The sequence below is a fragment of the Rhinopithecus bieti genome, unplaced genomic scaffold, assembly GCF_001698545.2.
Source record: "Rhinopithecus bieti isolate Rb0 unplaced genomic scaffold, ASM169854v2 scaffold_41913, whole genome shotgun sequence".
In the NCBI taxonomy this organism is placed as follows: Eukaryota; Metazoa; Chordata; class Mammalia; order Primates; family Cercopithecidae; genus Rhinopithecus; species Rhinopithecus bieti.
In genome coordinates, this window is record NW_016818964.1 from 538,785 (window position 1) to 553,802 (window position 15,018).

At 36.3% G+C, this 15,018-nt stretch overlaps 1 protein-coding gene across 1 annotated transcript in view; it reads right to left on the reverse strand.

Moving 5' to 3' along the window:
• Positions 1-1,564: 1,564 nt before the first annotated feature.
• TRIP11 (thyroid hormone receptor interactor 11) overlaps positions 1,565-15,018 on the reverse strand; it is a 73,477-nt gene continuing 60,023 nt past the window's right edge. Inside the window, 5 exon segments of the mRNA XM_017857863.1 lie at positions 1,565-3,576; positions 6,276-6,447; positions 8,634-8,771; positions 9,199-9,313; positions 10,138-10,219. Coding sequence (XP_017713352.1) covers positions 3,356-3,576; positions 6,276-6,447; positions 8,634-8,771; positions 9,199-9,313; positions 10,138-10,219 — 728 coding nt within the window. The 3' untranslated portion in view covers positions 1,565-3,355.

Genomic DNA, 15,018 nt, shown 5'->3' on the forward strand with positions numbered 1-15,018 from the left:
TAAATATCATCTATACTTACTTGATATTTACAAAACTTAAAGATAAATTTTTGTGGATGGAAGATGTTTTAAATACTTCGGTATGTGGAAAACCTCATTGTCTTTAAAAATCAGGTTCAAATGCTTTTAAGTTTGACGCATAATAGCGTTTCACTCTCCTGTCCCTAAAGACACAGCTCTTCCCCCCAATGATTGGATGAGTATTTTGATAGTTTCTGTACTCTTTTCAAATAACCATTAAGAGGTTGAAAGAAGCCTAAGGCTTTATTTGAGGAGATGGCGGGCGTTTTAATTGGCTAGTTGGAAAGAAGCCACTCCTTTTTTCCTAGGGTTTTGTTGTTTAGTTTTGTTTCATTTTGTAAAAAGCAAAAATGACAGGAATGAAAATTCTAACAATTTGATCCAGTATTATGCTAAAACTAAATTCAGTAGTTGGATGAATTTTCTACTACAGTATAGAGGTTGAAAACCATTAGGAATGTGGTAAAAAAAACTATGGCAGCGAAGGTGGAATTCAACCACAAATTCTACTGAGTGAATAGAGAAATAAACAGAAAAATTACTCTAGTTAAAATATTGCAGTTAAACGCACTGTTAGCAATGCCCTGTGCCAACATTAGAATTATATGCTTCATCACTGTCTGGTTACTAAGACGGTTCAGTGAGCAGGTGGTTCATCTCTGACACAACTAAGTTTCAGAAAACTCGATGACTTATATCTGGTTTAGATCAACGAACACTTAGTATACATACCAGTCAGCTATAGTTTCAATGACACAATGAAAACATTAGGTACTACAGCTTTTTTTTTTTTTTTTTTTAAGATAGAGTCTTGCTCTGTCACTCAGGCTGGAGTACAGTGGAGTGGTTGCTCACTGCAACCTCCACTTCCCGGGGTCAAGCGATTCTCCCGCCTCAGCCTCCAGAGTAGCTGCGATTACAGGCGCCTGCCACCATGCCCAGCTAATTTTGTATTTTAGTAGAGATGGGGTTTCACCATGTTGGCCAGGCTGGTCTTGAACTCCTGACCTCAAGTGATCTGCTCACCTCGGCCTCCCAAAGTTCTGGGATTACAGGCGTGAGCCACCGTGCCTGGCCAGTATTATAGCTTTAGGACAAGGTCACATACTTATTTAAATAGCAGCCATTTAATATCATGCTCTGTGATGTTTAGCTATGCAATCCACCCACAACAGCTTTTAAACTTACGTTAAACTCTGGGATGAGAGGGGGACAAGTTGTTTTGGTCAGAGAAAGAAATACTCAAAAATGTCACAAAAGGCATTTCAAATATGATGACATAGTACTTAAATACCAACCATGTATCTCTTTTCAAATTAAAAGAGAAAATTTTTTTACATATTCTATTTCTTAAAAATAAAGGACCATGTGTCTTTTTTTTTAACTTAGAAAGTAGTATTTCATTTCTCCACACTGAAATGAAATTTCAATGGCAAGCAGCAAATAATGTAGGATAGTCAGTGAAAGTATCTTTGTTAGGAGCATATAAAAACCAAGGAGTAACAACTCACAGAGAAATAATAATAGGCAAAAACCAAGAGGAGGCAGTTTGACAGTTCTAATATAGAACTTGTATGACAACTTCCTTTAAAGTATAGTAAATAAAGAATGGCAATATAAATTAGTTATCTAAGGAGATACAAGACATTCTGAAGCAGCATTCTCAGTTACTGCATTTTTCAGAAAAACAAGTTTCACCCATCAACATGGAATTAAGACTTCTAGTCTTCCGAATACATTAGAAAGTACAGTTAATCACAGTAAAACTTGCAAATTACCAAATTCCGTTCTCGCCTCTGCCAGGACTATTCACATATTTGAATTTGTTTTATTTTCATTCCTTCCTTGTTATACAAATGTTTCTATTTTAAAAGCATATAGAAATTTACAAAATTTGCAAGAAATGTCTTTTTAAATGTACAACTTCAACAACTAATAAAAATATGAACATCCAGATACAGTTAAGTTTCAAGTTGGGATTTTTTTAAATAATGGGTTTATGAAAAATTAAAGAAATACTTTAAGTTTCAAATATCTGGGTACTGGTGCTAGCAAAGTGATTTCACTGCCCTCAGTGGCCACCGTGATGAGAACAGTTGACTCTCGGATTGCTGTACCTCATATGTCAACACTGCAGACGGAGGCAGGAAGTGGCCTGCTCAGTGATATTGCTAATTATACTTATGTAGATGCAGCTGTATGGTTTAATGTTTATATGAAAGTTGTATGAATTTGTGTAAAGAAACATTTAGTTTTAAGATGGTATCTTTAAATAGATATCTTAGCTGCTAAAACTAAGTGATATACCTGCACTATATGCTCAATAATAAAAAGGAACAAACTAGTGATACATCCAAAACCTTGGATGGATCTCAAGGTGATTATGCTGAGTGAAAAACAAGCCAGTCTCAAGAGGTTATATATTGATTCAATTTATATAACATTCTCAAAATAACAAAATGACTGAGATGGAGAACAGTTGGGGGTTGTCAGGGATTAAGGAGAGAGGGTCAGGGGGAGAGGTGGCAATGATTATGAGAGGGCAACACGGGGGATGCTTGTAATGGAAGTCTTCTGTGTCTTGCCTGTGGTGGCAGTCACATGAATCTACACACAGGGCCAGGTGCGGTGGCTCATGCCTGCAATCCCAGCACTTTGAGAGGCCGAGGTGGGAGGATCACTCGAGCCCAGGAGTTCGAGGGCAGCCTGGCGACATAGTGAGACCCCATCTCTATTTAAAACAAACAAAAAAAGAATCTACACACATGATAATATTGCACAGGACCAAATACATACTTCACCTCAGGGTACCTATCACCTTCCAGCGACAATCTTGTTGGCCTGTCTCCACAAAGTCCTCTAAAGATGATCAATATATGCTTCAAATCAACTTTCGGCACTATGCAGAGAAGCCAATACTATTATTTTTTTATCCTTCATTAAAAAAGACAAAACAAAAAAAACCAACTCTCTTGATAAACCACAATCTCTAGCTTAAATGAGCTTGGAAATCATAGAAGGAAATAAAAAGCTGCCATACAGGTACTAGTACTTTTATCTGTCTGTATTTTTGTAAATTAGGGTAAAAGATAAATTAAATGTTCCTAGCTTAAATTAGGTCAAATCAGAAGGAATAAAGCAGATTATATAGCAAACACTTGCTCCTGACACCTGCAGCTTCTAAAAGCATTAGGAATATTTTTATTAAATTCAGAGAAAGCATAACTGCGAACAAATACATGACTTCTTCCCAAAGGCCACTTTGTGATAAAGTACATACATATAGTGTTCATGGTTTCTTTAAAGTGCTAGATTGTCTCTGGCTGAGAATCATCTATTGCTTTAAAAGGTCTTTCAGCACAACCCCAGCGCTGCTGTCAGGCAACGCTGGCAAAGGTGTAAATGTGGGCAAAACATCTGAGATGGGTTTCAGAAGAAGATGCCCGGGCCCACCAGGTCCAAGCCCAGCTGGGTTAATAAGAGGCACAGCTGCCGAGCGAGGAGCCAAAAACGGATTTACATCTGTTCTTCTACCAGATCTGGATTCCGTTGTATCTAAAGAATAAAATATGGATTTAGTCTCCTATCTTGCACAAAGAAGTCAAAATGAAATAACTCTCTGAATATAAGTAATAGCATGAAGAAAGTTATCTATGTAATATTGTTAAATTGATTAACAGATAAATAAAAATAATCAATGTATCACTTATCAACTTAAAAATTCTCCCTTGACAGTAATAACACTGGTATCCAGCACATCTTTTTGGACTGTTCTTAATTCAAAATGAAAACACAGCCAGGCGTGGTGGCTCACGCCTGTAATCCCAGCACTTTGGGAGGCTGAGGTGGGCGGATCACCTGAGGTCAGGAGTTTGAGACCAGCCTGGCCAACATAGTGAAATGACGTCTCTACTAAAAATACAAAATAAAAAATTAGCTGGGTGTGGTGGCAGGTGCCTGTAATCCCAGCTACTTGGGAGGCTGAGGCTGGAGAATTGCTTGAACCTAGAAGGCGGAGGTTGCAGTGACTGGAGATTGCACCATTGCACTCCAGCCTGGGCGACAAGAGCAAAGCACCATCTCAAAAACAAAAAATTACAATTAAAAAAAAAAAAAATGAAAGCACAAATAGGCCTCAATTCCTAAACACAAATACTCATCTGTATGGCTAAAATCTGACTAATGTTCACTCTTGGTATTTCAAAACATTTTCTGATAAAAAACCAATGCTATTCATGACAGGAGGATGAAAGAAGATAAGGAATAAGAGGGATGAATAGGGAAAGAAAAGGCAAGAGAAGAGTATTTGTATGCTTACCTAATACTTTATTAAACATCAAAACTCTTGTTTTATACTTAAATACCAGTTATGTAACTGACGAACTTCATTTACCATAATAACAGCTTTTTAAATGGTGTCATCTATGTTGCAAGGCAAACTCTTTACTTACCCACCTGAATAATGAAGGATTTGAGGAGTTACATTTCCCCCAAATAATTATAACAAAGAAAAACAAACCCATATTACAATAACAGTTCAGAAGAAAAAACAATATATACATACCTTACCTGATCATGTTTTAGGCAGTCAAAGGTTTGAAAACAATCTTCATTAGATTATTTTTCTGTGACACTGGGCTAATACAATTCCTTGTTATTGGAATAGGTAAATTCCTAATGTTTTAGTGGACAGATTCAGCTTTAATACCCAAGACCAATAACAGCTTCAATGGTAAGAGACAAGCAATCCTTTGAAGGTACCCACTTCAGCAATGGGAAACTCAAATAAAAAGACCTCCTAAAGCAAAGATAGCACTAAGACAAATTCGTCAAATCTGCTTATCATTGAGCACTCTTGGGGTTCCCAAGCCGTACTTTCCTGTGAATGACAACTTTCCAAACTCTGGGCAAGCTTCTGGTGTTACCTAGTGAGCTCTGACACACTTCCAAATTCAGGATTAAAGATTAAGCTTGCTTTGTTCACGCAAAGCCTGTATCAACCCAAACCATCACCAGCTTTTGTATCCTATCAATGCAAATCAAGCTGGGCACTGGACTTAATAAAATAAAGGGGAAAGGTAGGAAAGAGGAAGAAAAGGGAGAGAATAGAAGGGGAAGGGAGGGAGAGAGAGGGATAAGAAAGAAGAAGGGAAGAAAAGGGGAAGGAAGGGTGGGAAAAGAAGGGGAAAGGAAGAAGGGAAGAGAGGGAGGAAAAGAGCCTGCCATAACAAATTTGGGAATCTATTTCAAGATGCTACCACCTAGTGTAACAAGAAAAACTGTTTTCAGTATAGTCTACACCTCTTAGATAAAGTTATGACTTTTCACTAAACTTAGCAGGCAAAGCTACTATCTAAAGGGCTGATAAATTTTACTACTTTCCCTTCCTATACAAGTCCAGAAAAATAGAAATATTTATCTAAACGACAGAAGTTTTAAAAATTTCAGAATATAAATTCTTTATTATTTTATCCAAATTTAAGCACTGATGTGTGATATAAATGAGTATATAACATATACTTTTACAGTACAATTAGTAAACATGTTAGTCTATATTAAAATATGAAGATTTCAGAAAATAGCTCTTCCAATAAAGAATTTGTTTATAGTCCAACAGATTACAATTCAATTTCAATTTGATAAATTTTCCTGCACGCCAGTATACATGACATGAACATAAATAAAACCTTTACAATTTAGTGGGACAGAAAAATATGTACACATGTTAACAACCATCCGCTCTAGGCAGATCTTTCAACATAAAAGAGTGATTTCTACATTCTTGGAGTCTCAGTTTGTTAAACTGCGCTTATATACATTAACATGCCTATGTTTGGTTACTGAATGTAGCACTTAAATTTTCAAAGGAGAAAAACCCTTCTCAAACTATATACACACATCTAACTCGGATTAGCAAGAAGCACCATTAGTGAGAAAGGAAAGCAGGTGGCCAAGAAAGATGTAACCAGTTCCCCATTACTTCCAGAGGAATAATTCAAAGCTGGTTAGGCAGACAGAGAGTTATTATTTGGATATACAAAGGGAGGATATTTCTTACCATTTAAATAAAGTCAATTAAATATCAGATTGCTACAAGAATATATGAAGCAAAAGTCTGATGCCTTATTGGAATTCTGGAAGTCCTCATTACACAGTTTCAAAAACACTAAACATTTAGTTAATATCACTGTGAAACATAATCATACATTAAACATTCAATTTTAAATTACAGAAAATTAAATCTCTAGTTTTACCTTTAAAACTTTCTGGTGCATTTGTATCTCGTTTTCTTCTTCCTGGTGAATCCAGAGGTTTCATATCATGAACAGAAAGCTTTGGTGGTGGAATGGATGGATGAGATTCTGTTTCTAGAAATTTAACAAAAGTTCTGAAAAGACTAAGAAAAAATATTTTGGTTATATTAGGCTAGATAATTAAGTTATATTCACTACAACTAAGGACATGTATCAGCTTTTCTAATTAAATATTAAAAACTAATCATGCCATTTGAATAATTTTTTTACAAATCAGCTTTGTGAACAATTGAAAATACCAGCATATTTTTTTTTTTTTTTTTTTTTTTTGAGGACGGAGTTTCTTGCTCTGTTTCGGCCCAAGGCTTGGAGTGGCAATGGCGCTTTATTTCTCGGGCTTTTCACTGCGCAAAAGCCTTCCGCCCTTCCAGGTTCAAGTGATTCCTCCTGCCTCAAGCCTCCTGAGTAGCTTGGGATTACAGGGTGCATGCCAACCACGCCCAGCTAATTTTTGTATTTTTTAGCAGAGACGTGTTTTCAATTCATGTTGGTTCAGGGCTGGTCTCAAACTTCCCTGCTTTTGTTTTGGGTCCGCACACTTTGGCCTTTCCCAAAGTGCGGGATTAATAGGCGTGAAGCCACCACACCCAGCCCTAAAATTTAACTAGCATTTAGGTAGATGATCATTAACAAAAATTTTAACAATTTTTAATCATTATTTTCTTTGATGGTAACACTCACTTCTAGCATTTCATGGTCAAGAATTTAAGCCAACTGATAAATAACTTATTTTTTTCTTGCCAATCAAATGAATAGAACTTAATGAATTCGATCATTTTAATAACCATTAAACACAAACCAAAAAAGATTAAATGAAAAGAAAACACACATTAGACATAATTTTTCTAGTTAGGTCCAAACCAATGAATAAATAGCAAAAGATCACCAATAACATTAATCAGATTAAATAATGTAAGTTTGTAGAACCTTTCCTTTTAAATTAAATTTATGAACAGCCAAAGTAAAAAATGGGTTTATCTTTAACCAAAAGCTTCTGGTAAGTCAAACCTTATCCTTCATTGTCCTTTTTATTAAAAAACTAAAGGACAAGGCCGGGTGTAAGTGGCTTCACACCCGTAACCCCAGCAACTTTGGGTAGGCCGAGGCGGGTGGAATTCCCACATTAGGTCAGGAGGTCAAGCCCAGCCGGCCAAAACATGGTGAAAAAACCAGTCTCCATTAAAAATACAAAAAATAAGCTTGGGCGTTCTTGCTGCTTGGGCACTTTGTAATCCCAAGTACTCGGGAGGAACTGAGCAGGAGAAATGCTTGCAACCCAAGAGGCCGAGCTGCAAGTGAAGCCGAAGATTCATGCCACTTGCCACTTCCAGCCTGGGGCGACAGGAAGCAAAAAACTCTGTCTTCAGAAAAAACAAAAAAACCAAGGCCGGGCGCGGTTGGCTCAAAAGCCTGTAATTCCCAGCACTTTGGGAGGCCGAGACGGGCGGATCACGAGGTTCAGGGAATCGGAGAACCATCCTGGGCTAAAACCCGGTGCAAAAACCCCGTTCTCTTACTAAAAAATACAAAAAACTAAGCCGGCAAGGTGGCAGGGCGCCTGTAGTCCCAGCTACTGCGGGCGAGGGCTGAGGCAGGAGAATGGCGGGAACCCTGGGGAGCGGAGCCTTGCAGTTGAGCTGAGGATCCGGGGCCACTGCCCCACTCCAGGCGGCCTGGGCGACAGAGGCGAGGACTCTTGTCTCAACAAAAAAAAAAAAAAAAAAAAAAAAGAAAACAAAAAACTAAGAGAAAGAAACTCCACATTCTAACTCATAATGCTACTCAATTCAATTAATATTCATCTAGAGCCTACAACATACCAGGCACTGTGTTTTCATGTTTATTAACTGCCTCCTCCTTTGAGAATCTAAGTTTTATGAGGGCAGGCGCCTTGTCTATCCAGTTTGCAGCTGCATCCTCAATGCTTACAACAGTCTAGTTCACAGCAGGTACTCAGTAAGTATTTACTGGCTCAATGATTTGGAACATATATACACAAATAAAATAAATCCTCTATCTTGCTATCATAATTTAGTAGCAAGACTGCCTATGGTAGCATGATCAAGTACAAAGGAAAAGTTAATATTTTGAAAAATAAAAGCACCATATAAAGTTAAAATAAAACCTATATGCAATAAAATTATGAAAACTGGCTTGTTATCCTTAAGCTTAATCACCTCTCTGGAACTCAGTTTCTGCAACTTCAAAATAAAAGGGTTGTATAAAATAATTTAAAAAAGAAATCTGATTCTTTGCAAGTGAATGTAATATACAGTCATTTCACTATTCACCTTAAGCAAGAATAAAATTGGTTCTTACACTATTAAGCACAGATTGCTGATTTGGTCTCAAAGGTGTGTTGGGAACACTTTTTGATCCTCCTCCAAGCCACCCTGTCATCCACCTGGTCACACCGCCCTGATCATCATGAAACAACTGAAAGATTATTTTAAAACAGACAAATATTATCAGTACAAGAAAAAAAAAAAAGGACCAGTTTTACATAATTTCTGAGAGTTGTAAAGCATGCTCGTCAAGTTCAAGTCCTAGTAAATGTTTCCTACTGATAGAGGCTACAAATACAATAAAATGCCATCCCAAGCACCATCTCAAATGAAAGTTTGGGGATATTTCAACATTTCAGCATCCTGATATGAGAAGTGGTTTGTAAGTTACAAAACATTTAAACTATTATCATACATATTGAACAAATCAGCCTCTTCAATGTTGTATATAGTAATTCCATTTCCACACTGAGAAAATTACACTCAGTAGAAGTTACATAGAGTAAAAGGAAGTAATTGTCTACAAAGCCACTATCTGGGTTATGAATGTGTTCAGATGGCTTTCATCATCCAGTCACCTGCTCCATCTCCTCCCTTCTGACGCCTAGGATGCTCCCCATCAACCGTAACACTTCATGACGCTGATTTTTCGGTGTGTGGAAATGACCAATGAAGAGGTTTCTCATTAGGACTCTGAAAATAAAGGCAGAAACAGCTCAAGTGAACTCAACATTAACTGCACCCAAACACTAAACATAGAAATATTTAATTATATTAAACAATTAAATATTTACTTATAAAAAAATCTAAACAAAATATTTTAAAGTGTCTTTAAAAAATCTTGACAAGTCTAATATTTCAAACAAAATAAAATAAAAAAGAATATTTCAAACATCCCAAAATGTATACCTTTTAAAACCTCACTTACTAGCCACCCACTTTCTTCAACCCAGTAACTGACTGAGGTGGTGCCTCCTTAGTAATTCCAAGCGCCTGACTGGGCCAATGTTCACTGGAAGCAGAAACTTAAATGGTGATGACTGTTGTGTTTAATGTTATGCTTATATTTCCCCATCCAAATTTATTAAAAATTTACTAATAATATATACATTTTAAAAATATTAAAGGAGCTACTGTTACATAGATACCACGGTTTCAGATCTAATACATTTGAGCAAGATTACGTTCATTTAAGGACAGTAAAAGCAGCAACAAAGAATGGTAGACGTAAATTTTTTATTTTCTAAGTACTTCTTACTGAGGTGATATTTTAGCTCTTCCATATGGTTTTAAGAAAAAAAAATGAGTTGGAAAAAAATCTACCTTAAAAATAAAAGAAGGTAAGTGATTCTGCTGAATTCTCATTAAAGCTGCATCCTTCCTCACTACAGAGTAAGGGGAAAAAAGGCTTTTGAAAAATTTAATCACATATAAATATCTACATTTAGAAGTTTTTTTTTTTAAACCATAAAAGCAATTTCCACAAAATATACAAACATTAAAAGGAAAAAGCATACTTGTCCACTTTTCCTTCTGAGCTGTTTGCTAAGTTCATCAATTTCTTTTGTACATCATCCAGCATTTCTTGTCGGAGCTCATCTGTTGTAAAATATGTGAAAAAAGATAGTCATTAACTGATTAAAATAGTCTGGATGACTATATAATGAGATTTATGAGATCTTTATTATAACCTCTGAATATATACACTTATTCTAATTGGGAATATTCATTAACTTCCATTTCTTCTTTGGTCCAGGGAACCAGGCTCTCATATAGAAATCCTCTAGAAGCCAGAGTGCATTAATTCACATGGTTTACTCCCAAGAAAGTAATCAACTCTGTAATACAACACTGAAAACCAAGGAAGGTTTTCATCCTCTTTAAAACTTAATAGCAAAGAAGAGATTTTCATCACTGCCTCCTTGCATGAAACATTTCCAGAGCCACTCTTATTTAATGGGAGGAAGTGGAAAGGACAATTTAACATTTTCCCTTTTCTATTTTCCTGGCCAGACTGTTTTTGGTGAGCTGACTAAGAAGTGTATCTAACACAACTAAGACCACGGCTCAAGATGCAGCGGATAGGACAAACCATTCTGGGGGTAAGGAAATTGCAAAATATAATAATCGGCTCTAATATACAAATCAAGATACTATAGCTTATGATTGACTTAGAAGGATGCCCGGACTATTTTATTTTTAAATTATTCTTTTAAAAGGAAGCAAAATCCATAAAATCTTGCTGGAATAGCTGGAATTTAAGCAGTATTAAAGGCAAAGTCTAGAATTACAACAGGAGATACCCTGTTCCTAAATTCAGCCACGCCACAGGGCAAGGATTTCTGGACTAAGGAACTCTCAGTCAAACACGGAGTTTACACCTGTTATGCCAGAAATGAATAGTCTGAGCTGAAAGAGATGCTCACTAATTTTAAGCTAGATGATCAGTTTTTGTTCTGAAAGAAATGAAGAGGAGAGCTCTATCTAGAACCATTCACATCCAAATGCTAGACTCTGCCACAAACCTTTTTCTTTGAATTATGCTGTATTTTCCTAGTAGTAGCTGGATACAAGTTCCTTTATCAGATATGACTTACAAACATTTTTTCCCCATTCTGTGAGTTGTCATCTCACTTTCTTGATATCTTTTGAAGCATAAAAGTTTTCCATTTTTAAGAAGTCCAATGTAGTTTTTCTTTTGTTGCTTGTGCTTTTGGCATGGTCATATCTAAGAAACTACCTAACCCAACACCTATGTTTTAAGGGTTTTATAGTTTTAATTCTAAAATTTAGGTCTACTCTCCATTTTGAGTTAATTTTTGTGCATGGTGTGAGGTAGGGGTCCAACTTCATTCTTTTGCACATGGATATCCACTTGTTTCAGCATTATATGGTGAAGAAACTATTCTTCTGGCACCCTTGCTGGAAATCAATTGACCATAAATGTATGGTATATTTCTAGACTCTAAATTCCCACTGTAAGAATTCTGCAAATGTTTTGTCATTTTTTTCTTTTTTTCCTGCCTGGAAAGCTCTTTTCCATCAGGACTGCCTATTAACTCCTATTCACCTTTCATGTCTCTGTTTCCAACTCACTTTCTTAAAGAATTTTCCTCTGAGCCTTACAGATGAGGCCAGGTATGCTTTATGTTTTCATTCTGCTCTGTACAATGCCCAAAATTCCGATTTGTGGTACTAAATTCATATATAAAATATCTTGTTTAACTGTTTACGATGGCTTGTGGTTTTCCTAAATTGCAGAAATCTAACTTGCAAAATGTCATTCATATAATAGGCCAATTTTACCAAAACAGAGATGGTTGCCATAACCATATTATAAAAGCAAGGTCTGTATTTGGAAAATCTACTACAAACTTTTCCTTTCCTGTCTTTCCAGTAAGGAATTTAAACTTGGATGAGAGAGGGAGAGAGAGAAGGGGAGAGAGAGGGCGAAAAGGTGGGGGTGGACAGGACTGTTATTAAAGTCTGAGTCAGTAAAAGACACTTTAGATTCCTAATGTGCACATGTATACTACTAGCACATGGTGTTATCTGGGCCTTTTCTAGTACTACATTCTGAATGTAAATAGAACTCAGCAAATAAGTCAATCTCTTGTTACTGTTTTGACTTAACCGTCCCACTCACAAACTAAAGTAGGAGCCAGTAAAGATGGGCATGGTCTTCTCCTTCCTCATCCATTCCTCCCCAAGGCTACAGAAAGATAGCAGAGAAACAGAGGTCAAACTTAGCTACCCTACCCCCAACCCCCACCTTCCTTTTCTCTGAGATTTCCCCTCTCCTATCTACTTTCCTCTAAAATTAATAATTTGTATACTGATTACATGTCTATATAATAATTTGGTTATATTGGGTTATATATAAAATATATGTGTGTGTATATATATGTGAGACAGGGTCTCGCTCTGTTGCCCAGGCTGTGGCATGATTATAGCTCACTGCAGCCTCAAACTCCTGGGGTCAAGCCATGCTCCTGCCTCAACCTCAGGAATAGTTGAGATTACCAGTGTGTATCACCACAACCAGCTAATTTCCGACTTTTTGTAGAGATGGGGTCTCATGACGTTGCCTAGGCTGGTCTCAAACTCCTGCATTCAAGTAATTCTCCTGCCACAGCCTTCCAAAATGTTGGGATTACAAGTGTGAGACACTGTGCCTGTCCCTATATAAAACATATTATCACACTTAATTTCACCTATAGCTTTTTACTGTTTTAACATGGTCACTAAAAAATTTAAAATTACACATGGCTCACAGTATATTCCTACTGGACAGTACTGATTTAGAACATAACCAGGATATAACACTACACTATACTATCTCTTATTAAAAAAAGACAGGCTGGGCGCAATGGCTCCTGCTTGTAATCCCAGCACTTTGTGAGGCCAAGGTAAGCACATTGCTTGAGCTCAGGAGTTTGAGACCAGCCTGGGCAACATAGCAAAACTCTGTCTCTACAAGAAATACAAAAATTACCCAGGTGTGGTGGCATGAGCCTGTAATTCCAGCTACTTAGGAGGCCGAGGCAGGAGGACCGCCTGAGCCCAGGAGGCAGAGATTGCAGTGACCTGAGATTGCGCCACTGCACTCCAACCTGGACAACAGAGCGAGACCCTGTCTCCAAAAATAAATAAATAAATAAATAAAATAAAATAAAAAGAGAGAGAAAGTGAAATGACAGACATCTTCAGAGTAAAATCCACACAGCAGAGCTGAGCCTAATACAGATTTTAGTAAAATAAAGTAGAAAATTCTAACTTTGCTCTATGAAAAACTGATCAAGAAATCAAACTGTTTAAAAGTCCAAATCAAAAATACTTTCTTGATGAAAACTTAAGATTGGTATGATTTTTATTCAAGTCTCTGTATTCAGAAAGGTAGAGTCAAAACATCCTTAAGGCGAAAATGACAGGGTTAAAATTTCCTAAACTCACTATCAGAACACACAGTTTGTCCCTGAGCTAATGTGATGTGGAATACAAAGGGCTGTTAAACTCAAGCAGTAGTTTAAATGTATTCTGATATTTGAGACTGGTGGAAAACTCGGAATTTAAGCGGTGGTGCTAAAAGGATGGTATTAACTATGAGGGGTTTGGAAAGGAAAAGAAAGTCAAACACCTACTACAAAGGTCCCCATAGATGCCTCTTTTTCTCCAGGCACCCTTATTTTCCTCCCATCAGAGATTCTGAATATTTCTCTACAAAAACTGAACTCTAATTCAAACCACAAATTTGAAATCAGAACTGTATTTATATGGGCAGAGAAAATATGGTTATTCAGAAATGAGTTTTAAGCCAAATAAAATATTTCTGTGAAATAATCTCACATGCCAAAATAATTTTTTGGAAATTAAAAAAAAAAAAAAAAAGGTGGAGGGCGCACTTTAAAAGTTCAGCAATAAAGCAACTGACATTTAATCTAGTTTGGAAAAAGAGAAAAAGAGTTATTCTACATCTATGACATAGTAAAACTTGCCATATCAGAGTCTCTTCTCTGGAACACCTAGACATGGTGCCATGGTCTTCAACATTTGGTTTAAAATAAAATTGAACATAAAATGTAATTGATTGCAACAAATCAGCACATCATAATTTTACATTTCATTTGTAATTAATGACAGTACACTACAATGCTGCCTTCAGAGAACATCTTAAAATGAATCATACCACATCTTAAAATGAATCATACTGCTTACAAAGTCATTTGGATATTTCACAACTAAGCTCCTGTAGGCAAGGTCCAAGTCAGATTTACTGAGCAGTCACCTGACTGAGAAAAAAAGGGAACACAGAACTTGAGAGTCAGAAGTGGATATGAATCATGGACCTATCCCCAGGGCCAGACTTTGTTGCCTATTTTGTAAAATGAACATGCTTATCTCAAAGGATTTGAGGGAATCAACTGAATGATCAAACGTGACTTTTCTAAATAGTAAAGTGTTATAAAAAGCATTAGTACTTATCATCCAATTTCTTAAAATAACTAAAAAGTTCATATTTCAATCTAGCCTGAATCAGTATCACATATACTACTGTTTCATGTCAATATTTTGTGAGGTTTTACCCCCTCCATTTGGCATGTTTGTCATCTTTGAGGTCAAGGAGTCAATAGAAGGAAGAAAAAAATGTTAGAAAGATGATCTCACAAATATATATATATGTAAATAAATAAATTGCATCTGGTGTCTTATCTGCATCTGGATACCTTAAAAATAAATTTAAATATGATACAATATTAAACCTAATAAGGAAATTTAACCTCTTCATTTAATTAAATATAATCAAAGCAAAAGCTAGAAATCAGATCTTTTTTATTACAGAATTTCAAGTTATACAAGATCACTTTTAACATATAAAATTATATATATATATATACATA